At 40.9% G+C, this 27,488-nt stretch overlaps 1 protein-coding gene across 20 annotated transcripts in view; it reads right to left on the bottom strand.

Moving 5' to 3' along the window:
* PCDH15 (protocadherin related 15) overlaps positions 1-27,488 on the bottom strand; it is a 1,244,966-nt gene that overhangs the window by 176,508 nt on the left and 1,040,970 nt on the right. For all 20 annotated transcript variants that reach the window (XR_006701343.1, XR_006701344.1, XR_006701345.1 and 17 more), the window contains 2 exons: positions 23,716-23,940; positions 13,108-13,224 (listed from right to left, as the gene is read on the bottom strand). Coding sequence is in view for 17 of the 20 variants with exons in the window: in XM_045437154.1 (XP_045293110.1) it covers positions 13,108-13,224; positions 23,716-23,940 (342 nt within the window). In the remaining 3 variants the exon portion in view is untranslated. The remainder of the gene's footprint in view (positions 1-13,107; positions 13,225-23,715; positions 23,941-27,488) is intronic.

Raw genomic sequence — 27,488 nt, 5'->3', positions numbered from 1 at the left:
CCAACATCCAAGTTTCAGATGGCCCATCCTCCACCCACACCCTTTCATAAGCCTCTTGAGTCAACCCTTCCTCTCTATTTGTCAATCCTTACTCTGTTTTTTCAGACTATGTACCCTTGTCTGAATTATGTTACATATTTACTAGACTATGGGTTTGCACATATCTCTGTCCCTTGAGGGTGAGTTCCACTTGAGTAGATGATTTTTTGCCTTTCCATTAAGAGGTCAAAAATAATTTGTTAAGTGAATACTTAAAATATGATCAATGCTTACACATACATGTATCCAGAACGGCCAGGATGCCCAAATCCAGAGATATCACTTACGTGGACACGATGGGTGGCTGTGTGTGGAATCCCCACTGTGGTTGAAATGTCACCTGCATCCCTACTTGCAGTGGCCACGTGCACATTTTTTGAGAGCAGAAAGGAAGTAGAGATTACATCGGTGACTTTTTTGGGAGGGTGGTGGGGAAAGACACAAAAGAGATGATGATAGAACCTATGAAAACATAGCTCCCAAAGGAAAAAAACAGGAGGAGAATACATATTCTTTCAAAAAAGATCCCTGAGTACAGTACTAGAGAAACAGAACTATTGTCATGAAAGTTCTTTCTTCTTCTTTTCTTTTTTTTTTTTTTTTTTCTGGACTGGCTGAATATAAAGCAGTATCTCTTCCCTACTTCACAGCTCCTGTCGGTATATTCTGTTACCCCTGTAATTAGAGTCAATACCTTCTGCTGTTAAGCTTATCCTTTAAAGTAATGACACAATCCTCTTGAGTTTTCTAATAAAGGGACCCTGAGACGGCTTATATTATCAAGATACAGATGATGTTTTCTCACACCAACTACATTACACAATGTGCCAAATCTGAGTTATGTTGTGAGTTAACCAGTTGTTGAAAAGGATTGAGACTTCTGAGTAATATTTTGGGTAATTGTGAGAATCATAGTTACATACGTCATTTTGTGGATGGTGTGGAAGACCTCCAAGAATTTGCTTATCTCAGAAAGTAGCTAAGTTGGGGCACTGGGTGGCTCAGTGGGTTATGCATCCAACTGTTGGTTTCGGCTCAGGTCATGATCTCATGGTTCATAGGATCAAGCCCCATGTTGGGCTCTGCATTGACAGCACAGAGCCTGCTTGGGATTCTCTCTCTCTCCCTCTCTCTCTGTCCCTTTCCTGTTCACTCTCTCTCTTAAAATAAATAAATAAACTTAAATAAAATAAAAATGTTTAAAAATAAAAGAAAGTTGCTAAGTCGTTGGCATGTTTTGAATTTAAAACCCACTAATATCTGTCCATAGATTCCCATCTATAGCTAATGTTCATCTCTCAAGATGACAGGCAATGATGAGAAAGACAGATGTGCTCCTGTACTCCTGTACTTACGGGACTCATAACTGGGACGAGGGGGACAAAAGGTCCACAGATAAACACAACCTCCTACTGACATTTCTGATAAAAGCTCTAAAGAAGCATGGGCACTAGCACATGAACGTGCTAGAACCAGATGACAAAGTTTCAGGATTATAGTCAACTGGACTTTCCACCTCACTGCGTAGGCATTTACACATCAAGATGTGCCTTGAACACGTCCCCTGCTACACATTGTAGCGACTGTGTTACTGGTCAAGTCTGATCTGGTGCATCGTTTGAGTACAAAAGTGACAAGCTAAAACGTAAGGTGTGTGTCAAGATTGTGGATACTTTATCTTCCACTCAAGGGGATAAAAGTAGACATGTATCATTATGAAGTGACATAAATTAAAGATATCAATTTAAACAAAAGACCTTGCTAATTTTCGGTTAAAAAAAAACTTTCTTGAAGTATGTACATATTTATTTGGGTGAGGGGGGTGTAGAGACCCAGTTAGCACGTGTTTTCGTGAAAATTTTCCTCTCAAATTGGCCAATGACACAGATGACAGCAGAATTACTTTACAAGTCCAGGCACTGACATCCTCAGGTGTACAAATGATGACTATGTCAGCACTGTACCAAACCAGAGGTGAAGTTCGCCATCTTTCCCATCTGCCTGAAAGCAAGGACGAGGAGAATGAAACATCAACTAACATCTCTGTGCCTGACATTCGCTAAGCGCTTTCATTCTTCATTAAACCCAAACACCAAGCCAGCGAAATGGTCTTGTTATTCTTACATGGAAATGAGGTTGAAAGAAGTCAAGTAAGGGCAGTACAGTATCATTTTTCCTGGTTAAACACAGATGCCAACCCCTAGTGACATCCGTCAATAGCTTTGAAGGACTCAGGCTGTGTGCCAACCCTAATTGCCCTCAGGAAGGACATGACTTAATGACATCTATTAACAAATGAATTAATTGATTTGTTTGTTCATGTACTAGGCTCCTTTCCAAATATGATTTGAGGTAGTATGTGACTTATTTAAATAGAGTGGGGATTCCAAAATGTGAAAGGCATTTCTGCTTTGTGATGTCCTTTTATCTACTAAATTTGACTGTGAAAGGCTCAGCAAATATTAGTATGAGCTAGTACTGGCATAGCCATTTATTCAGCACATACAGAGCAATATGGTGACACAGTGACAACCTGAACCGGGCATGTTTTCCCTAGATGATGGGAACATGACAGCCCCCTCCCCCCCAAAAAAAATCCTGTCATGATGGTGTTGACATTAGATTTTTTTACATCACAAAACATTTATATATGACACAGTGGGTCTAACTAATGTGGCAGAGTAAATGTAAATTTATCTCAAGAAAATAGAACCCTGAGATTTCAATTACCTTCTTTATTACTCAGTTCATTTTTACTTATGACTTACATTCTTATAGTGAGCATTAAACACAATATGTTTTCACTTAATGATGATAAAAATATAATTAATTACTACAGAAGGTAACTGCAGGTCTGTATGAAAGATGTTCCAAACTTGCAAACATAGGGAATTTCAATGAGACTATAATGGGCCAAAATAATTAAGTTCTTAATACCAGGGGATATCTTGATTCAGTAATTTTTCTTATATACATAATTATCAAGAAATTACTTATTCAGACCCACATAATTTTCTTCGTAATAATGGGAATCACATTAAATCAGGGAATACTAAACCTGTTATTACCATTACACACAAACATGAAGTAATTTGTTTTCAAGTATACCAAGATTCTTCCCCCTGATGTGGTTTCCAAACTTCTTTTTCCCCATGTCTTTGAAAGCAACTAATATGATGTATTTTGTAATGGTATAATTCTCAAAACCTCCCAAGTATGATTTGGCATTAGGGACTACTGTAAAGGGGTTTGGGTCGTGTTTGGCAATCATAATGGTTTTTTTAGTGGATCTGACCGAACGCTAAGGTATCCTTGAAAGACCCTGGGAAACTCTCCAAGTGTGGGTTTTCCCTCCCTCTCCCCTCCCCTCCCTTTCACACCTGTAGTGACTGCAACGTGTTGACGACATGGTGAGTCCACACTTGCACAGCCAACTTCCTTGTGCCAGATGTCATGACCTGATAGAGGTCATGTAGCGCACACAGTTCGGTTTCTACGGATGCGGCATTAACATAACTACTGAAGACACTGAGCAGTAGTTATTTACCTCTGAATCTTCGGGAAAACATGTTTTTCAAAGGTAAACATGTCTCAATCCCCTACAGACATCAAATAAATAACACATTCCTTGTCAAATGTTTTCACTCAGATACATTTTGAAATTTATAAAAGTAACGGCACACATTCAGCTTTCCTCACAGAAGCCAACTCATGAAAACAAAGGAATTTAAAAGTAGGGACGAATCTGAACGGGAGCTAATAACTAGTGATCCTGTCCCCTCTGTTTGAAAATCCTACTTTTCTTAGGATGAGACAAAAAATCTTGGCACTATCTTCATGGTCTAGCCGAACCCACAGAGTCTGACTTGGGTTTACTGCTCCAGACTCCTGACAAAAGTATTTTCTTTTGGTTTTTGATCATTATTTTTCTTCCTCTGACTTTAGGGCCTAATTCTGTCATGTCACCTTCCAGTGGAAATGCCTCTTTCTCTTCCAGACTTCAACTTTCAGCCACTTTTTCCAGAAACTTCCTTGACTTTCCATACAAAATCAGGCTTCCTTCTGTCTAATTTCATAGCACTATAAAGATTTACTTTTCAGAGACTGATGGTCTGTCATTTCTATTTACTTGATTTCTAACTCTCTGAATTTGAAATTCTTAGGCTAGGAAACATGACCATTTTAATCTTTCATACCTAATGCAGTACTCTTAATTAACAACGGATACACACGTGTAATAAATATTAAAGAATTTCTATTTTGTTTGGAACATAAGGACAGAGATTTAAGTTAAATATAATCCACAGTTTATGAAACATTGCCGTCAGTGGATCAATAGGCATATTTGCTTCTCATTTATTTATTTTTTTAATATTTATTTATTTATTTTGAGAAAAAGAGAGAAAGAATCCCAAGCAGGCTCTGCTCGGTCAGCAGAGCCTGACACGGGGCTCGATCTTAAGAACCTGTGGGATCGTGACCGGAGCCCAAACAAAGAGTCAGATGCTCAACCGACTAAGCCACCCAGGTGCCTCCACTTAGCATTTCTTTACATCTTTTATCCTCATACCTTACTCCTACAATCTTCCTCAACCATCTCAATGAATTTAAAGAGAACCTTAACTGAACAGTTGTGGTACATCGTACTATCGTTCAGTAAATATCCACTCCTTTTTCCTCCACTTCCAGGCCCACTGATTCTGGGTTGGGCTGCGGGACTTGCTTTGGTCAATGGACCCAAGACAGACACACAGCCAGTGGCCTGACCTGTGGCCATGTCAGTTGGGCAAATTCCCTTGTGGTTTCATCGTCACTGGGAACAGGGCAGGCTAGCTTCGGCAAAGATCCCTGAAAGAAGACTCACGTGGGACAGATTTGAGGCCAACCTTCAGCCGGAGAGCAAGGTCGGCCAACCCCTAGCTGCCTTGGAGATCTACGAGTAAGTATATAAATCTTTGATATAATGAATTAGTAACAGTTTGGTACTGTTTACTCTGCAGCATTTTTGGGGGAAGACCTAATTATTGCATACTGTGTGCAGTTTTACTTTTTTTTTTAAAAAAAGCCTTTATATAATGGCATTATTTTCTTTTTCTTACTACTTTCACTGAGTATTATGTTCTCACATTTCATTCTTGGTGCTGTGTGCTCATAAAATCCTGCTGTGCTAGAAGTTCTGAAGATACATCACACTTAATAATGACCATGGCTGTATGGGAATCTCTCTGAAATGCAAGTCCCCCGTGTGGCTGAAATTCCTGATCTTGAGATTGCCCTGAATGCTTTGGGATTCTCTGACTCTGTGGCAAGTCTGCTTGGAGCAGGGGAGAGAACGGGGGTGAGGGCCCTCCATTATCATGCTGGGAGAGCCAGGTTTAAAGCCAGACACGCCATCGCAAGCGCCCGGAGCACTGGCCTGCTCAAACAGAACCCTGAGTTCAGAGGGCTCACCTCAGGCACATGCACTGCAAAAAGACCCCCAGAAGAGATCAGGCTGGGAAGAAGTTGTCACAGAGGCCCGCTCCTTCTCCGCTGCCCCGTACCTTACGCATCCCCCGACCCATGCTCGGTTGACCCGACCTGTGACCTTTACAGGCTTTCCCGGAGTGCAGGTGAAAAGAAAAGAGAGAAGGTAGCAGAATATAAACAGTAAATACAGAAGGCAAGTATCAGAGATGCAGAGCCTGAAAAAGACCAGGGAAAGACAACAACAATGGCAGATAATATTTGCTGAATATTCACTGTATGTCACCAATTGTTCCCCACAAATGCTATCATATGATCCTCATACCAATCCAACAGAGTAAGTACTATTTTGTTATTCTTTTTAAGAATTTGTTTATTTATTTTGACAGAGAGAGAGTGTGCACATGAGTGGGGGAGGGGCAGACAGAGGACACCCCCCCCCCCCCGCCCCCAGCAGGCTCCATGCTGTCAGCACAGACCCTGACTCAGGGCTCTGAGTCACACAAATAGTCTCACAAATAGTGAGATCATGACCTGAACTGAATGCAAGAGTCAGACAATTAATGAACTGAGGCATTCAGGTACCACATAAGTACTGTTTTTTTTAATGCTATTTATTTATTTTGAGAGAGAGCAAGTGGAGGAGGGACGGAGAGAGAGGGAGAGAGAAAGGATCCCAAGGAAGCTTCATGGTCAGAGCAGAGCCCAACGTGGGGCTTGATTTCATGAACTGTGAAATCATGACCTGAGCCAAAATCAAGATTTGGATGCTTAAAGGACTGAGCCACCCAGGCGTCCCAGTACTTTTATTTATTTATTTATTTATTTATTTATTTACTTACTTACTTACTTACTTACTTATATTGTGGTAAGAACACTTAATATGAGATCTACTTTTTAAAAATATTTTTAAGTGTACTATACAGTATTGATGACTATAAGTACAATGTTGTATGGCAGGTCTCTAGAACAACAATGACAACCAAATAAATAATCTGGTTAAAAAAAATGAGCAAAGAACTTGGATAAAGATTTCTCCAAAGAAGACATACGGATGGCTCCCAGACACATGAAAAGATGCTCAACATCACTCATCGTTATGGAAATGCCAATCAAAACCACAATGAGACATCACCTCACACATGTTAGGATGGCTATTATCAAAACAATCCAATAGAGAACAAATGTCACCAGAGAGCTAATGTGAACCCTCGTACGTTATTGGTAGGATTGTAAACCAGTGCAGCCACTATGGAAAACAGTATGGCGGTCCCTCAAAAAATTGAAAAGAGAACTACCTTATGACCCTGCAATCCTATTTATAGGTGTACACCCAGAAGAATTGAAATCAGGAACTCAAAGAGATACCTGTAGAGACTCCATGCCAGTGCGTGGCTTAGCTCTGAGGGTGTCGACCTCACAAACCCAGATCATGTGAAGCGAAGATACTCTTCCAGACAATCTCTTCCCATTTCCTCTCGCCAGAACTTTACAATAAAACACATGATTTAAGCCACGACGGAGGTCTATAGGAACGCCGTAGAAGCCTTGCTATATTTCAGTCAATTCCCTTGGAAACCTCTTGCTGATGCATACTGGGATCCTAACCGCATGAAGTTTATTCTCATAAAAGAAAAATGGTATAAATCACGGCTGTATCACTGACTGACACATATTTAAAGGCCAAAACACCCCCTAAGCTTCACAGATGCTGCCATTTACAACAAAAGAAAAATGCCCCTTTAGTCCTAGAAAGATGGCAGGTTTTAATTAGAAGAGCAATATTTACATCTGCAACAGTTAAATCTAATATTGATCTCAAGTAATGCTAACAACGTAATTGTTCTTGAAAGGAATCAATAAGCCACAGAAAGAAAATGACACAGATTCTTAAAACATTAGATAAGCCTTTTCCAGACATTAATCATGTATAAACTTTCTCAGAAAACCTTCCCTTTTGTACTCATTTACACTCTCAAATCTAATTATAGCTCATTGTCATTTTAGAGATCAAGTCCCAACTGTCTCTCTGTGTGTTTTCTTTCTAATTAAGTATTCGAGACCAGAGAGACACAGGTTGAGGCTACATCATCTCAATTTTCACAAGCTGACATGCTTTGCAAAAACAGCTTTTGATAACTATTCCCTGACAGCTTTAATGTGAAGGGAAAAAACCAGTGAGCTGTGTGCACTCCCCCACATGCTCCAGGGTCAGCCAATGTGGTTGGTAGGCACTGAGCTTTGACAGAGTCTTTGCTAATGTAAAATGCTGGCAATAATCTAAGTCAGTATAACATAACAACACAAGCCAGGATGTGGTGAGTGAGGAAAACCAGATCTGTAGAGACATCAATGGAAAATAATACTGAACACCGTGTTATACGGAGGCAAAAATATAATCTCAAACTCCTAGCCTTGAATGGTTTTAACTTTTTCCCAGGGCAATCATGGGTAGAGGTAAGTGTTACTTTGGTTCTACTGTGGGACCCAAGGGGTAAACATTTTGAGAAGATAACCACCACTACTTGGCATTATTTGGTGACATCTTGTCAATTCCATAAAACACAAAGTATGCGTCGCAGAAAAGAAAACCCGGCCATCTTTTTTTACTCTCGAGAGACCAACGACACTTGAATGATTGGGAAGGATGTTAAAGCCACCTGTGAAAACACTTTAAAAATAGTTCCCCAGGCAGGGTGTCTGAACTCTGAATGGCCAGGAAAGCTCTCAAAATCTCAGCAGAGGGGAAAAAGTACCCTACACTTGCAATTATTGGCCCTTTAAAAAATTCTTTCTTCTTTTTTAAGCTTATTTATGTATTTTGAGAGAGAGGGAGAGCAAGCGAGCACGGGGGATGGGGGCAGTGAGAGAGAGGGAGAGAGAGAATCCCAAGCAGGCTCTGCAATGTCAGCACAGAGGTCGACACGAGGCTCGAACTCACAAACCATAAGTTCATGACCTGAGCTGAAGTCGGATGCTTAACTGACTGAGCCACCCAGGCGCACCAAAATTATTTCTGACCAAAAAAACATAGTGAGAACACTCAACTGATTTTTAAAGCCAATTACTATTGAGAACTTTCAAGATTTCTCTTATGGAGCATATTTATTTCCCAAGTGAATATCCACATTCGGAAAAAGAAGTCTTTGACATCTCAGTAATTCTCACACCAGTATAAGCAAATAAGAACGTTGGTCACAGTTGCTAATATTGAACACGTTCCCAATCACTACTTTACTTTAAAAAGGAATCTAATAAATTCCTGAAATGCATGAAGTGGAAAGAGTACTATCACAATGAGGAAAAAAAATCCTCTGTGGGCTCCTCACGCTTTCTTGGAAATAGTAATAATGTAAACTTCATTTATTTATGCCAACTTTTCTGCGTCCCCATGCTCACAAGGGACGTTACTCCGTCAGGCACTCGCCCTGCCTGCAAAGAGAACCCCTGTGTCCCAGGGTCTGGCTTGCAGCTTCGGAAAGAATAAAATATGCAAATGGAAATTACACTTGCAGTTTTGTTTTGTCAAAGTCTGGAGTGAGAAGTCTCTGGTGAGCACAAAGAAAAGGTTAGCAATTTTTAATATCCAAAATGATCAGTCATTCCCTACTCATCTCTCTGGTGAACTACATAATGCCAAAGCTGTCACAAAAACAAGGCAGAAAATAAAGCCCTAACAGCTTTAATTCAGTGGGAAAAAAACAAAAAACAAAAAGCAACCTTCCCTCTAGAGCACTCTACTTCTGCACAATATGTATTTTATAATTCTTAAATGATATTCAGCAGCAATGCTCTCTCTGGCTCTAAGACCTTACCCAGTTTCTCCATCTGATACCTCAAAGGATTTTGTTGTTGCTATTTTCTAGGTGAAAACGGGTGGTTCTCACTTCATTCAGAAGACATATGGTGGCTTGAAGAAGAGGTGGCCAGCCTCTCGAGGTGAAAATGATTACCTCTGAGTTGTAGCAATGCCCAGTATAGAAGTGGTGCCTGGCATTGCACACAGCACCCGCCTTAACCTCACAGCCCTCAGACAGCCAGACTGGGGCTTGCGGATATGCACACGGGTCCCCAAGATCACAAATAACTCACTTCCTGAATACCCGTCACACATTGTCAGTTCTGAAGAACACAGAAATAACTGTGAATTTTTTCATTTATTCAATTATTTAACAAGCGTTTCCTAACAGACCACTAAGTGTCAAGCATTGAGTTGGACACAGGAATGCAAACTGGAATTAAGGTTTGATTCCCGTCCTCAAAGACTTCAGCTCCTAGTTTGGAAAGGAGACCGTTATATCTCCACACGTGTCTCCATAGATACTTATACATGGAGCCCTGAATGGTATCTTCTAATCAGTAAATGTTTATGATAGCAACCAAGTGGAAATTGCTTAACAAGCTCATCCAAAAAAATATTTATTCTGTACTTATGGCACCAATGTAAAATAAGAAAAATCAATGATACTATTTTTGAAAATTGCGCAATATAATATTTATCTTCTGAGATTTTTCACGGAATTGAGCCTTTATTTCTGGTTGGTGCTGGTGCAGCCCAATGGTGACCATGCTAGTTTAAGGGATCTGCCTTGCAGCAATGATGGGGAAACTCAGTGATGAATGCTGGGTAGGCCAAAGAGGGTTGGTGGGTCAAGGATCAGCACGGAGTCTGATAACCCTGTCAGAATGGCTAAAATCAACAACACAAGAAACAACAGGTGCTGACAAGGATGTGGAGAAAAAGGAACCGTTGTGCACCGTTGGTGGGACTGCAAACTGGTGCAGCCACTGAGGAAAACAGTATGGAGATTCCTAAAAGGTTAAAAATAGAACTACCATATCATCCAGTAATCACACTATTGGGTATTGACCCCCCAAATACAAAAACATTAATTCAAAGGGATACATGTAACTCTATGTTTATTGCAGCATTATTTATAATAGCCCAATTGTGGAAACATCACAAGTGTCTATCAATAGATGAATGGGTAAAGAAGATGTAGTATGTGTGTGTGTGTGTGTGTGTGTGTGTGTGTGTGAGTGTGTATACACAATGGAATATTACTCAGCCATAAAAAAGAATGACATCGGGGCGCCTGGGTGGCTCAGTAGGTTAAGCGGTCGACTTCGGCTCAGGTCATGATCTCGCGGTCCGTGAGTTCGAGCCCCATGTCGGGCTCTGTGTTGACAGCTTAGAGCCTGGAGCCTGTTTCAGATTCTGTGTCTCTCTCCCTCTGACCCTCCCCCGTTCATGCTCTGTCTCTCTCTGTCTCAAAAATAAATAAACGTTAAAAAAAAATAAAAAAAAAAAAAAGAATGACATCTTGCCATTTGCCATGACATGTTTGGAGCTAGAGAGTATTCAGCTAAGCAAAATAAGTCAGAAAAAGACAAGTACCATATGATTTTACTCATATGTGAAACTTAAGAAACAAAACAAATGAACAAAGGAAAAATACAGGAGAGAGAGAAAGAGAGAGAGAAACCCAAAACAGATTTTTAACTCTGGAGAACGCACTGATGGTCACCAGAGAGACGTTGAGGGGATGGGGGTAACAGGGGATGGGGGTTAAGGAGGGTACTTGTGATGAGCCCTGAATAATGTATGGAAGTGTAGAATCACTATATTTTACACCTGAAACTAACATAACTCCAGATGTTAACTATACTGAAATTAAAATAAAGACCTTAATAAAAAAGCCTGAGTCTAATAAAATACATATTCACTAACTGAAATAAATATGCTCAGTATCTCAACTGAATGACTGGAATCTGCCTCTCACCTACTGACAAGCCAGCATTAGGTATAAAATGTTAAGAGGTACCACTGGGGATGCAAATCTAAGACCTTCTTAGAAGTATGGAACCTGAGCCTGCTGTGTTTCCACAAAAGAGCTTCCGGGTGCAAAAAACAGGGCCTTCTCTCTGGATAGCTTAGATAAGTGATGGCATTTATTTATAGAACAGATAACAGACCAAGACAACTTCCGTGACATCAGTGGGGTGACCTGAATGTCAAACCAGGGACCACGGTGGCAGGTCCCAATGGTGAGATGAGGATTTTGTCGTCCATGAGAAGATGGTGAGGTCTGTCCCACTGAGGTGATGAGTACAGCTACATTAGTCTTCATCTTAATACCATTAATCATAACACTGCCTGAAATTCTGTGCTAGTATGAATTTCTTAGAAATATGAGCATTTTAAGATGCTGTGCTTTTTATACTCATTTAGTACCGCATGTTATAATTTCTATATGCAGTTATGTTCTTCCTGTACGACTGTCAGGTCAGGAGAGCAAAAACTGGTTAGCACAATAATCAGTCTAGGCTTGATGTTCTAAACACAAGTCTTGAATAGAATCGAACGTGTATTCCTAATTTCAAAGTATTTTCTGCCTCTGAAAGTTTACGTAAAAAGCAGAAAAAGAACCGATGTTACATTCAGCATCTGTGCTGGTGTGCTCACATCTATGAAATTTCGCCTACCATATTTCCCAAAATGCAGTAAATCAGTTTCAAAGACATTTTAACACACTCAAGAAAAGGAGCTTCTGAGTGAAAGGTCATTGCTTTCATGTTAACATTATTATTTTTCAAGACCTTATAGTCACAAAAGACTTTATATGGCCTGTCACAGTTGAAGCTGAAAAATGTTATGACTGCCATTCACCTTTTCTTAAATAAATACCATTATACAAATAGTATTTATATAAGCAATATAAAGCAGAACTTCTAAATCACTTATATAATTCCGGTCTTCTTCTATTTTCTTACTTTTCTATAATGGCTTATTAGATATTTCTATTATTTTTCTAGAATATATCAGCCACTGACTAATAGTGGTAGCTCAGTCGAAGTAAAAGATTTAAAGTCCTCATCATTTGGCTATTATGAGAATAAGTAATTAATTTTTAAAGAGCACTCAAACTATTTATAGAAAGTATTTTTATGTAGGTACTATTATTTCTATATGCTACTTTTAAGACAGTAAAATGATAACATCAAGGAACATGTACCTCACTTCTGCTATAATAAGGTTTTCATTGAAAACCCTCTATTTTGGAAGGCAATTTGGGATATCTCAAAAGAGGTAAAATTCTAGATAAAAAAGAAGGTATTAGATATGTTCTAAAAGAAATATTAATATTTCAATTTTACTCAAATTAACACATTCAATATAAGTATTGTGTCACCTGTTGATCTAGAGTTTGTTACCAGCACAGTTATATATGAATAACATGGAAAATACATTGGGATCGAACCCAACTGAACTTCGCTTCCACTGTTGTAAATACAGAACCCAAGTGATGCTGATTCCAAACCCAGAGAATTCTTTCCACATATATTTATTACTAGTGCTAAACTGGTGAATCATAAATTTTGAACTCCAGAAAAACAAAAAGCATACGCGCAACTGTCTGTGTTCCACAATATCATTTGCAATATGGTGTGTACCTGTGGGTGCAACAGGCGAGAGCACGCAAAATGCCTGAGAACAGGGTGGAGCTCAACTTTTATGCTGTCCCAGAACCTGCGTCATTTGTGAGCGTGCAAGGTTTTCTTCACTATAGCTCAGAGTATTAATTAACGTCTTCTACTTACAGGAGGGTCTGCGTCTTCAGCATAAACCGTGGTGATAGGTGTGCCCTTGACAGCATCCGGAGCCACCATCCCTTTGTAGATTCGTTTACTAAATACTGGAGGATAATCATTCATATCCTGTAAAACACAATGAAGGGTTTAGAGCCTCCCCTGAAACCAGGTTAGGGACACAGTTACTAGACTGGCCCCGTCTCTTCCTATCACGCAACCCATTAGCCACTGTCAACCTTCCACCTTCTCAATTCCATTACTGTTCCCGCACAATGGTGCCGCAAAGGAACCTGGCAGAGCTCCTGTACAATATTAATGGGCGGGGGTATCAGCTGAAGGCCATTCGACTCGGGCAAGCAGTCTGAAATTCTGCCTTCTGGAGACGGGGGTAATGCTCGAAATGTTAGCCAAAGATACTGCCAGTGGTATGAGGTGATTTTGAACTTTGAAAACAAGGACAGGCAAATTTGATACAAAGTGCCATTCTCTGGAACAGGTGACGTTTTTGTTGGTTTTGTGGTTGCTCCTTTAAAAAAACATAAGTCTTTAATGTGTCTGTTGCAACTGAAAATTCCTTATATGCTTAGCAAAATGATACGATGAGCACATCTCTGAAATACAAACTGTGAGATTGCCTTGGATGAGGTCTTCCATTTTTACTAAAGTAAGAGGATTAAGGAATGTTTTCCCTGTAGTACCCTATAAGAACGGCAAATAGAATTAGATGTTCCTATAGACAGAAATCAATGGTAATTTCCTGAAGGTATTTTCAAATTAATTTCTAGGCGTCCTTTTTCTGTCTACAATTCGGTGATATGAGTACATTCTTATTCATGCAGGGTCACTCATTAAACAAAATTTATCAAGTTCCTCCACTTTTACGACTCAAGGCTAGGCACTGGGGATACTGCGGTGATGCACAAAACCAATGGCCCTGACTTCACGTTACCGAACTGCCATTGGACAGGTAAAGACTGATTCTGTGGCTAGGTAGTGACTTTGCCTAAATTAATCTACTGATTTCGCACAGCCAGATTACTAAGTGTGGTCCCTTGAGAGCTGACCATTTTGTTTCCTCATCATATTATCTTTATGGAGGACTGCATATCATTTTTTCTTCAAAAATAATGCTTATTAAGATGGATGACTTGTATTTCTTAAATTTACTTATTTTAGAATAATTACACCCTGTGTTGTTCTGGGTACTTTGGGTGAGACACAGTTGAACCTGAAGCTCAATTTGTTAATTATCTTACTCCCCAAGTCATCTTCTTCTCACTTGCTGTTAAAAACGAAGGAAGAAAATTGTCATACATAGTCTTTTGTATCTGCTGTGATACAACAATTTCCCTGCACAATGTAAATTGGAAACTCACTAATTAACTGATTATAAACACCTCTCTTTGCAAAGAGGTTGGGATAATTATCTTTTACAATCAAATGGAGCCTTGTTTTTCTGTTCACAGTAGAGTTGACTTCTGAGTTGTAAATATGAAAAACGTGCAGACTTTAATAAGGGATAAGAGATTTTCAACAGTAAGCAAAAGTAAAAATATCATTTCCTCTGCTTCACAGATAGTATCCATAACTGTCCATGGACAACAACAACAAAAGGCTTCCTTTATAAATTATGACCTTTAGAATCTGAACAAGAACATAAGTCTGAGAGCACTCAGTCTTGGTAATGAGGGTGGTATGGGTATTGATCTTGAGTTTCTAGGCAGGGGGGAGGGGATATGTCAAACATTTGCATGCACACTTTCCCCTGCTCTCTTCAAGAGTTCCAATTAATTTAACGAGTGCATCTTGAACTAAAGGGGTGGAAATGAATCCTTCTGCAACCCTTAGTTGTAACTCCTGGAGGTCAGAAGGAGCCCAACACCAATATTTTTTTTCCATGAGTTCCCAAACCCACTAGGAGTCACATTTACTGAGTGACATGAATTCAATATGTTCCTATAAATTGTCTTCTTTTTTTTCATCTCAAAGGACACTTCAAACCTTAATGGTACAAGATGCTTTTGGATAATTTGATTCTTCAGGGGGAAAAAAGAGGGATATGATTTTCCAGTTATGTCATATAGCTGCTAACAGCACTGAGTACGGTGACCCCCCCCCCCTTTCCTTTTTTTCTGGAAAAGTATTCACTAGATTCACCTCTGAAGGTGGAGTGGATATTTTTTTATAATCTGGCCTCAAACTGATTAGGCACAAACCTAAGGCGGTAAATAAACTGAAGGCCTTTAAAAGACGGGCTCCTCTCCTACTTCAGTTTGCTGGCCTTTGACAGGGTGAGCAAGAAATCAATACGGCTACTATAGCAGCATTTCTTTTTATAGCACACTGTACACATTTTGGGGTTACAATCTTCTATTGTAGCTAAGACGTTCTTGCACAATGCATTATTTCAGATGAGAAAATTTATTGAAATGCAATGCCAACAAGCCTAATCAATAGTTCATTATATTTATGCTCCAGGGATGTCTGACGCAGAATGTACATAAATCTGCTTCTGTGCAAATACTCTGTTATGCAGCAAATTAAGGACAAGTTCCACTCTTCAAAGACAACCTCTTTTCTCTTGCCCATTTTCCACTAGAGGGTAGTATTGGCAAAAAAGAAGCAGACCTTCCTTCTGTCTTCTTGTTAACAGTTGTAAGACCCAGAAGAGTGTGCGCTGGGTCTGGACAAAATTACTGCTCATGTTTCTAAAGAGTATTCTGAATGTTGACACAGTTCTCATCGAGAACAACTCTATGACATTCTTAGGAAAAAAATGCACTAGTCAGTTTATAATTTGTTTCCATATATCAAACAAATAAAACTGCACCTGAAGCGAGCTAGAAAGAAGAAAATATGAGTTCCATTTATTTATATTCTAAATGAAAGCCTAAAATAATCACAGAAATCCTTTACACTTTGGCGGACCACAGCATAGATTAAGGAATCTTTTTAAATGAGCATCCTAGGAAAACAGGAACTTGTTGGGAGAGTGCAAATTAATGACGGGTTTGCTACAAAAAAGTAGAGAAAGAGATGACAAAAAAAGTCTTGATTTTCTGGAATCATGGGTAAGAACTGTTCTCTGTAAGATATTTTTCCAGATAGAAGAGTACTAAATGTATATATTCCAATCATCTTTTTATTTTTTTAACTTTATTTTTCTCAAAGTTATTTGTTTCTTTGTTTTTGTTTTTTTGATAAAGAGAGAGAACATGAGCAGGGGAGGGGCAGAGAGAGAGGGAGAGAGAGGGAGAGAGAGGGAGAGAGAGGGAGAGAGAGGGAGAGAGAGGGAGAGAGAGAGAGAGAGAGAGAGAGAGAGAGAGAGAGAGAGAGAATCCCAAGCAGGCTCTGCACTGTCAGCACAGAGTCTGAGGTGGGGCTTGAACTAATGAACCGTGAGATCATGACCTGAGCCAAAGTTGGATGCTCAACGGATTGAGCCACCCAGGTGCCCTCGACCATCTTTTTGAAAAGGATGAAAAGATAGCAGATGCCAGATGTCAGCCTCAGCTCCCCCCGCAGGCCCCACAAGGGACAGGGACGGGCCAGGCCAGCCACTGGAAGGGCTCCCCTCCCCGCTGCCGCAGCCCTGCCTGGTTCAGCACTGTGCACCTACAACGGTTTGCTGCCTGCCCCTCCTAAAAGCCGTGGAGCTCAGGAAACTGACGCCTGTCTTTCTTGGCACAAGACACGGTTAACTTGTCCTCTGCCCCTTCCGGGTCTGTTGTCCATGGCCGGACACCTTGCGTTTGCTGTTTCTGGGCTTAGCTGCCTTCCGTGACTTCCCTCCCTTCTCTTGTGGTTCTGCGCAGAGAACCCATTTCCAGCCAAACAATCTTGAGTTGTTCTGTCCTGTTTTGCAGGGGCTTCTCCTAAACACAAATCCTAAATATACATCATTTTTTCCTCTTTTTTGGGGTCAAAACTTGTCCTGGCAGTTTCTGTCCTAGAGGCCTAAGTTGGTTTTCATTCTGGTTTGGTTTTATTTCTGAGTATGTGGCTATTCGGGATTCTTGGGGGACTGCATACCCTGATGCAGACGCAGTGGTGCTCAGTGTCACAAATACTGACGGAGCCCCCCTGGGTGTTAGGCATTACTTTCCTTGTTGGGGATGATACTGCCACCAAGACAGGAGCAGGACCTGTTGGCACTGAGCTGCTGGGTAGGAGCAGACAGCAAAGATGAAAGGATACTGCTGAGTGTCATGATTGTTATGAGAGAGGAAGTACAAGGATGTGACGAAAGTAGGCAGTGAGGAGTTGAACTGAACCCAGGATGCGCCTGCTACTTTAGCAAATGCTCGCTCCCTCACGCCCGCTGGCGGGTGGAACCTTCCTTCTAGATGGATGGCTCCAGGAGGGGAGCACAGCCCTGGGCAAGGCTGATGAACCCACAGCTTCAAACTGTAACCCCATTTCCATCTGGCCTCCCAGTTTGGGAATGGTAATGTAGGGAGCAGGGAGCTGATGACGTTTTGAGTTGTTTTCCAAGCCAGCAGGCTCAGGGCAATTGGAAGAATATGTATGTGTATATCCTGAGCTCAAATCTTTGGCCAGATCCCCTCTAACTGTAACGCCCTGTCCAGGCTTTCTCTGTCTCTGATGTGCACAACAATTACGTGTACGCACAACAATTACTGTGAGTCAGGCATCATGCCAGGGCTGTTAAATTACTCATCTCATTTGTCTAAAATACGTTAGCTACTGGCATTTCTGTTCTGTATATAAAGAAATCCAGGCTTAGAGAGGTCAGGTTGCTCATGGTGATCCAGCTGGTGAAGGACAGACCCATGACTTCGTGCTGGCTTTCCAGACCCTGGAAGAGTCATTCTGAGATTTGGAGGAGAGGAGAAAGGGAGCGGGTCAAGTTGTCAGAAGATTATATATATATATGTAAGACGATTTGGGTAGGATTTTCATTACAAAAAAAATCTACATACAACTTTTTAAAGATCTCTGTTCAAAATATTTTACAGTTTAAAATTTCTTATAATACAGTAACTCTACTGTTATCTTGGCAGCCTGCTAAGCTTCTAAACATTGCAAAATGCTAATCTATTTCCCTGAATATAATTTTTATAATTATTTATAAAGTTTGTTTTTGTTTGTTGGTAAAAAAAAAAAAAAAAAAAAAGAGAGCGAGACTTGTATGAGTTGAATTTGCACACTTAAAAAAACAACTTCCTCAATATTTAACCCTAGAGTTATTTTCATTAACACCCAATAAATTTGTCCCCAGATTTCATTTTTTGGAAAATTAATCCTATCAGAAGCTTTATAAACAAACAAGCAAACAAAAAATTCCATAATCAGCTATGCTAAATGTGGGAAATTACTTTTTATTTTCTTGATGTTCACATTATGAAGACCCACATGAAGGTCTACCGTGGAGACCTCTGTTTACTTCTGTGCACAGCACTATTTCCCAAATCCATTTGCCTATGAAATTATTTGTATATGAGACCCATTACCATCTCGAGCAGCTCATGCTCTAGGAAATACATCCTGAGAGATCCCAAAGACAGCGAAATATTAAAGGTGCACACTCTGTTTGGAACACTCTATGACTTTGGTGAATGAATGAGAGATTTCAGAGAATCTGTTGAGAATTCTGATGCATTGAGAGTGCCCACAAGTCTGTGGTAGCCAACTCATCAGGATGGAGACAGTAACCACCTCGAGGGTGGCCAGGCACAGGGGGAGATCATAGCGGTAACTGCTATCAACAGGCTTATCAGCATCTACTGCCCCACAGAGAGCCAGTTCAGATTTGGAGACTTCCGGTAAAAAGGAGAATGAAAGAATCACTGAGGAGTAAGAGAACATAATTGTGTACACAAGGAAGGCACCTCCCTGGGACTCCCACAAATCACTGGGTGGTATCTGGGGAGCCATGACAGGGACCCACAGAAATAGGAATCACTTCTACTTGTGAGAAACTATTGTTAAGTCTGGGCAAGCACCTTTTTATTTGTTTCCTCTGGTTTTGCTTATTTAGAGGGAGTACGTTACATCCGAGTCGTAAAACTCTAGAATAACAGATACTTTAAAAAACCATCTGGCTCAGCCCCATGGCATGCTCTTCCTGATATATCCACATTCTTTAAACTTGGCAGTGAGTATCTTAGAAAGAACACACTAATAAGAATATGATAATGCAGAGTGGAATAAAGGAAAATATCCGAAGGCCATAGTCCAAAACAAGTATTTTCTCCAGTTCAACCAACCCTAAGGGAAAGGTCAGCAGTGGTAAAAAAAATAAGGATCGCTGCATTAGCATGGTCATACCCCCCTAGCTGGTTCATTGAAATCATCCTTTATTCAACTGTCTCCCTCCAGAGAAAGGGAAGGAGGATGCTATAAATCCTGAACTGTGCCAAGGTTCTCATTTGTTTGAGTTCTGGACCATCTCCCGGTCTGTTAAAGCACGACTCGTCTGAGAGGATGAAAACTAGGACTCTACCAGTGCCGTGACCATGGAGCATCAGCGGCACATCAGCAGCCGTCAGGGGTCTGTGGTGTGACAAGTGCCCCTTTGTAACAGGCATTGAGTTTCCATCTGGAAAAGCAATCCCTTCCCTATGATTCTACGGGGACAGGGACATCTATCTTCCTCCTGGAGAGGAAACACCTCTGAAAGATGAAAATGTTAGCCCCATCTTCCAGGGCTCACCGCATCCCCCAGCAGCCTTAGTCCTTGTGGATGTTACTTCACGTCTGGCCCTTCCAGTTCCCCTGCCCTCCTCCCACACCTGCATCTGCAACAGAGGCAAACACACTGGAGAGCCAAGTCTCCTGCCCCCATAGAAGGACCGCCTCCCCCTGCCCTCCCCCTGCAGTCATGCCAGCTGAGTTACAATCAGCAGAGGACTTATGTCATCATTCATCCTAGACGAGCCTCCATAGACCTTTCAGGGATGCCCAGCATCACAGAGCCAAATCACCTACGCCCACTTTTCTGACTGGTTCATCTTTTGGCTCATTATAGAAGACAGACCTTTTCTTTGTGTGTACTTTCTGTATGATGGCACAACTCCATTTGTAAGGGTATATTTTTCTCTGGGTTTTTCACTTTAAACTGTATAGAATTTTAGTTTTATTTTTCAGAGTTTTACTCACATCATCTAATTTAACTACTATGTAGTCCATTTTTCAGTTATATTCAATCAAGATACAATGAAGAAGGTTGTATATATCAGTGTCCTACAAAAACTTTGCAACAAAAATACATATTAATTGTATGATCACCATTGGTTTTGTTCTGGATCACTCAGAAAGCACTCTGCAGGTATCTGTGATAAAATTCTACTTTTTTTTCTACTATGGACATAACTTTCCTTCCAAGCATCGCTTCAATTTTCCCATCCTCGCTCCAATTTTAAATAAGTTTGATGGAGTAGATATTAAGCGTTGGATCTTTTTTCCCCCTTCTTCTTCTTCACCAAAGAAAATTATGTTTCTTCTCATTTTCAAAGAGAGATCTTCATGATGCTTTCCCTGTGGTGACTGTTTTGGGTAGCAATATCTCTTAGCAAATACTATGCAATTATGTCACCGGCAAAAGAGCTTGTCACGCTGCAAGTAAAAAAACAATAACAAAAAATCTGTATGCTTCGTAAAGACCTACATTTGTGGAGAAGTGAGAATTGTACTCCATTCTTCCCTTCAAAACAGACAAGCATGATATTTTCCTATGGGCCCCAATATTACTCAATAGAGTTTTAAGGCTTTTTGTGATCATCTGAGACCTGAGTGATCAGAAGAAAGACAGGCGAGTGTCAGTCTGCATTTGGGGAAATGTTCTGCAAATGTTATTATGCTTGCATCACCTTGAAAGAAGAAAGTGGCATTGAAAATGTCTACAATTGAATACTGGTTGGTTAAGTTTTGTTTTTAAAGTATGATAAATCAGAAATAATTTTGTATAGGTGAGGAAGGCCCGACCATGAAAATGTTTGACCTCTCTAAATAAGATAAGGCAATTGAGACAACAAAAATTAGGTCGACGCTCTCCTATTTCTGAAGGAGCGAGTCCATCGATGAGCAAAACCTTTGCGATGTGAAAGCCGACCCCAAGTGTTAAAACAAAGGAGTGGTCAGGCAGCTTGAGATGCGTATTTAGAGATGCCAGTCCCAGACGGAAAATGAGACTTACTTAGAACACATCTTGCTTGATTAGATGGTATGTTTGGACCCCATTTGATTCCAATGACTTCTATCAAAAAAAAAAAAAAAAAAAATCCAAGCAAATCAATCCAAGCTGAATGCAAAACAGGCAGGTCAGAGTCTGTGATGGTTTAGAACTCTCCATTATTGGGGCACCTGCGGGGCTCAGCCCGACTTGGGCTCAGGCCATGATCTCACGGTTCATGAGTGCGAGCCCTGCATCAGGCTCTGTGCTGACAGCTCAGAGCCTGGAGTCTGCTTCAGATTCTGCATCTGCCCCTTCCCTGCTTGTACTATGTCTCTCAAAAATAAATAAACATTAAAAAAAAAAAAAAGATGGGGCGCCTGGGTGGCGCAGTCGGTTAAGCGTCCGACTTCAGCCAGGTCACGATCTCGCGGTCCGTGAGTTCGAGCCCCGCGTCGGGCTCTGGGCTGATGGCTCAGAGCCTGGAGCCTGTTTCCGATTCTGTGTCTCCCTCTCTCTCTGCCCCTCCCCCGTTCATGCTCTCTCTCTCTGTCCCAAAAATAAATAAACGTTGAAAAAAAAAAAAAAAAAAAAAAGAACTCTCCATTATGAACCACACCCATCTTGAGAGCAGGCCATCCCATCAGGGGAGATGGTAAGTCTTTTCTTCCTTTTTTATTCAAAACAGCCAATAAGTGGCCATTTTGCTACTTTAAGTGTTTTTAGTGGACAATTCTACCAAACCGCAGAGGCAGGCAAGTGTAGACTGGGGTAATGTGGCCCAAACTTTTCACCTGGTTCAGAGTCTTTCTGCCACATGGTTAGTTCACTTAGGTCAGGCTCATGTTGGTCTTCGTTTCTGGGCTTATTGACACATCTTTGTAACCAAAACACTGCCATGGTCCTAAAGTGCTTTTGTAAACAGATCTCTAAATTTCTTAGGCTAAATAAAATAACTTTCTTAGGCTAGAGAGATGCAAAGTGGAAGAAGTAGGCAAAAAGCCATTGTGGATGCCTGAGAAGCAAGGAATTCAAACCTTAATAAAATTCTCCAGAGAGCTTCTGGGCATCTGCGAGTGGAAGGGACACGTGTCCCCTTCCCAGTGTAGTTTAGAAGAGACAGCAGGACCCCAGGGAAGAAATATCACGTGTGCTCCAGCAGATAAGCTAGGTCAAGTGTAAAGAAGGAACAGTGGAATAATTTTTGTGTCTCTCTCTGATCGCAAGATTATCCACCCAGCAACAAAAAGACAAAACCAAGACCCAAAGCTTCTTACAGTCAAGAACATTACAGCAATTACCTACATGGTAAATAAGGTCATGCTAATTATATTTTGGCACAGTCTTTAAAAATCTTCTATGTTTTCATATCAGTAATTTATTGTCTAAGAAAACCAGTAGTATAGATTCGTTATTGGTTAAACAATCAAACAAAAATTCAAGAAAAGGGATTATTTCTTACTCTACCATTTACACATGGCAGTACCCTACAAAAATGTGCATAGTAAAAAACAAACAAAAAAAACCCAAAACAAAAAAACAAAAACGAACATGTAGAAAAGTTGCCTATGACCTTACATACTTATGACTTGTGTTCTTTGTAACCTTGTATACGTACAGCCCTCTATGGATAGCACTTTCAAGAACTGGAATCATCCTCAGAACCTAAGTTTCTCTCACTGTAAGCGAACGTCCATCTGCAGAAAAGCGTCTGTGATGCTTTCCCCCGGGAAAGGGAAGGGATTTCCCCTTCCCTTTGGGAAGGAGCAGAGGAATCTGACAGTGGAGCACAGGGCTCAGGTGACCTTCACATACACTAACAATTGAGAACTGACAAATCCCTCCTCCTGTCTTCTTCTAAAGGTGTTGCCTTAGAAATCACTAGAATCCCCAAAGACAAGATACCATGCTCTCTCAAGCAATCACCTGGCACAGATTGCTACGACGGACGGGATGAGAAATCTGGAACAGCTAACAAAAGTCCTCAGTGTCGAAGACCCTGAACATGGCTGAGCCACATCCTGACCCCAGTTCCAGCTGATCCCCAAGCTGATTTTGTTCCAGAATCTTGGCTTGTGAACTAAACGAAACTAATTAGTTTTTGGGCCTTCGAACTCCTACTTTTTCAATACCCTTTTTCTTCTTAGAACTTTTAAATTGGAGGATTTGGACGAAGTGATTATTCCTGGTGTTGTCAACTTTGGACTGAATTGTAGTCTGGAGAGACTGTAACTAGATTGAGAATCCAGAACTAAGGGGACATTCAGGCAGCCAGTGTTAAAATTCTTATTTAGAGTTTCATGCAAATGTATCTTCCACACTGTAAACAATGCGGCTTTTCCTCAGGTCTTTCACAGTGATGACCTCTGCTCTGGGTCTGGTACTACCGTGTTGTTAGGAACCGTTGCCCCAGACACTCCGGTGTGCTACAGACTCCGTAGAGAGAATGGAGTAGGCAACCAGGAGTCACCTGTGTTCCCTACCTTCACTATCACTGTGACAGTAGCAATGCCCGGTGGCATCGTTCCGTAAATATCGAAGGCCTCCACGAGAAAAGTGATGCTTGCTTCCTGGTCTGGAAATGACTCATAGTCCAAACTCCTTAAGAGGGAGAGTTCTCCTGTAAACGGATGTAGTGCAAAAAAGTGCTTGACTTCTGGGCTTCTGATCCGATAAGACACATTTGCTCCCAGGTCAACATCTTTGGCCTGTAACAAGTCAAGCAGAAAGACGGTCATATCGGCAGTGCTCCCAAACCAGAGGACGACAAGCCTGATGGAGGTCATGTGTCAGTACCGACAACAACACGAATTACATGATGATCAAAAGACGTGTTTTTTTTTTTTTTTTTTTTTTTAATTTTTTTTTTCAACATTTATTTATTTTTGGGACAGAGAGAGACAGAGCATGAACGGGGGAGGGGCAGAGAGAGAGGGAGACACAGAATCGGAAACAGGCTCCAGGCTCCGAGCCATCAGCCCGGAGCCCGACGCGGGGCTCGAACTCACCGACCGCGAGATCGTGACCTGGCTGAAGTCGGACGCTCAACCGACTGAGCCACCCAGGCGCCCCAAAAGACGTGTATTAAAGAAAAGCTTTTTTGTTAAGTAAGGTATCAAAAAGAGGAAGGAGAGGGGCGCCTGGGTGGCTCAGTTGGTTAAGCGGCCGACTTCACTCAGGTCACAATCTCGCAGTCCGTGAGTTCGAGCCCCGCGTCGGGCTCCGGGCTGACGGCTCAGAGCCTGCAGCCTGCTTCCGATTCTGTGTCTCCCTCTCTCTCTGCCCCTCCCCCGTTCATGCTCTGTCTCTCTCTGTCTCAAAAATAAATAAACGTTAAAAAAAATTAAAAAAAATTAAAAAAAAATTTAAAAAAAGAAGAAGGAGAGAAAGAGAGACAAACAGAGACAGGGAGACAGAGTCCCATGACTCTTTATCATCTTTTTTTTTTTTTTTAATTTTTTTTTTTCAACGTTTATTTATTTTTGGGACAGAGAGAGACAGAGCATGACCGGGGGAGGGGCAGAGAGAGAGGGAGACACAGAATCGGAAACAGGCTCCAGGCTCTGAGCCATCAGCCCAGAGCCCGACGCGGGGCTCGAACTCCCGGACCGCGAGATCGTGACCTGGCTGAAGTCGGACGCTTAACCGACTGCGCCACCCAGGCGCCCCTATCATCTTTTTATCTTACTACTAGATTTATTTAACCTGGAAAATCACTAACGAAAAGAATCGTAGCACAGTAAAGAGATGAATATAGTCATAAGTTATTATTATTTCCTGCTAATTGCATAACCTTGAAAAATAATATTTTAAATAAGGATTAATTTTTATTGAGTGTTTTTCACACAAATAGAGTATTAAAGGAGTATAAGGAAACTTAGAAAATAGAAGTACTAATTGCTCCTTACAAAGATCCTATAGTACATTTCTAAAGATCCCTATTATACTCCATTTAATTAACATTTATTGAGTAGTTATTATGCACAAAAGCACGAGATGAGTCAAGACACAAATCCTGCCCTGCAGGTTAATGTCTCCGGGAGGAAAAAACAAGCAAACAAACAAATACTAAAATAGAAGTCACGCAGGGACGTGGCGGCTAAAAGGTGTTCAGAACTGGGAATGTTGTGTGCCAGCTGTGGGTCCTGCAGGACTAGCACAGAAGGCAGAGGGCTCTGGTGGAGGCAATGGGATGGGGTGAGGGGGAGTGGGGAGACGAGGTGTGACAGAAGGTGCACACAGCCATGCTCGCACCTGCTATGGGAACTTACGTCTTGCCCCGCCCCCCCCCCCCCCCCCCCCCCCCCCCGGTCAGTTACTGACACCACGACTAGAAGATACGAGGAAAGCACACATTTTATGGTGTCATTTTCCTAACTAAAATCCTTCTTGTTTCCCATTCCAGTTTGGGTTAACCCCAATCTCCTGAAAACTGGAAGAAGGAGCCATACATTTTCTAGCATCTCTCTGTCTCCTCTCCCCCAGGATTTCAACGTTTATTCATTTTTGGGACAGAGAGAGACACAGCATGAATGGGGGAGGGGCAGAGAGAGAGGGAGACACAGAATCCGAAACAGGCTCCAGGCTCTGAGCCATCAGCCCAGAGCCCGACGCGGGGCTCGAACTCACGGACCGCGAGATCGTGACCTGGCTGAAGTCAGACGCTTAACCGACTGCGCCACCCAGGCGCCCCTCCCCCAGGATTTCAAGAGATTTGTTCCAATGCTTTGAATCTCTCTTCTGCTGCTTGAAAAACTGACTTGCTTCTCCACTCACAATGTAGGAAGAAACTGTCTAAGTCTCAAGACTAGATTTCTAAACTCTCTGTGATTTCTTAAGCCCCTTGCATTGAGAACCTCTACTGCAATTAGGGTTGGCTTGTCTGTTTGCCACACCCAGATGAAAACCCCAGGAAGGCATGAAATCTGTCTTATCCACGCTGGCATCGCTCAAGTGCGGCAGAGGATAAATGCATGCAATATACAGTGAAAATACGCTTGATGAATAAATGGGTGAATAAATGAATAGATGAACAGAAGAATAAACGGAGAAATAGGGCCCTTTCCCTGGTTGGCACCTGCCTTTTTCAGATTGATTAATGTTTTGGCCTAAATATTTATTTAGTTGAATTATGAAAAAACTGCAAGTTCTTGAAATCCATGCTAACAGCATTCAAGTTGTGGATGGCAGGTCAAGGAAGGACTAGATTTTTTTCCACCCCCCAAAATATACTTCATAGACCGTCTGTGTCAGAATTAAAGGGGCGGTTGCTTAAAATGATTTCTGGGCCAACTGAATGTACTGAATCAGAATGTCCAGAGTTTCTGGTAGTATTGTAGCTGAGGACTGAAAAAACAGGCTTGGATGTGGGGACACTGTTAAACAGGACAGTTAGACTTCTGAAGAGCACTGAGAGTAAAAACAATGGGTTCAGCAATATCCCCTTTTGTAAAATATACGGCAAATCTCTACACATGTAAATATGAAAATATTTTTTGAATATATATAGGTATACATGATATGCTGGCATACATGCATATTTGCATATATGAAAATGTGACAATACTTATTTGAATATACACATGCACCCGTACATATGCACACACTGGCATGCATGCATATTTGCATATATGTAAATATGAAAATATTTGATTACATATATATACATAGGTATATATGCATACACTCTCATGCATGCATATCTGCATATATTTGTATATGAAAATATTTATTTGAATATATACATACATAGATATATATGCACATGGCTGCATATATACATATATACATATTTGCATATATACATACATGAAAACACTTATTTGAATATATATATATGGATATATGCACACACACATGCATATTTGCACGTATGTAAATATAAAAATATTTATTTGATATTGTGGGAGTACAAAGATAAATGTCACAGAATACACATAAAAATTTAATCCTGGGTATCCTGGATGTACAAAGTGGGAGATTATTAACTTCTTCTTTATAGACTATTGTGTTGTCAATTTTTACAATAAATATGTAAAATTAATTTTATAAATTAAAAAATTATTAACAAATGTTATTTGATTTCTTACAAATGTATCTTTTTTCCTCTTAATTTTTGGTATATCCCTGAAGTAAGGTTGTTAGGTAAAATACAATATGTAATATCTGAGAGGCACTTACATTAAACATTTACTCACTGTTTATCTGAAATTGGCATTCAGCTTGGTGTGTTGATTTTTTATTTGCTAAATCTGCA

This window comes from Leopardus geoffroyi, chromosome D2 (genome assembly GCF_018350155.1).
Source record: "Leopardus geoffroyi isolate Oge1 chromosome D2, O.geoffroyi_Oge1_pat1.0, whole genome shotgun sequence".
Taxonomy (NCBI): Eukaryota; Metazoa; Chordata; class Mammalia; order Carnivora; family Felidae; genus Leopardus; species Leopardus geoffroyi.
Note: the sequence above shows the minus strand (reverse complement) of the source record. Positions and strands in the feature narration are given on the sequence as shown.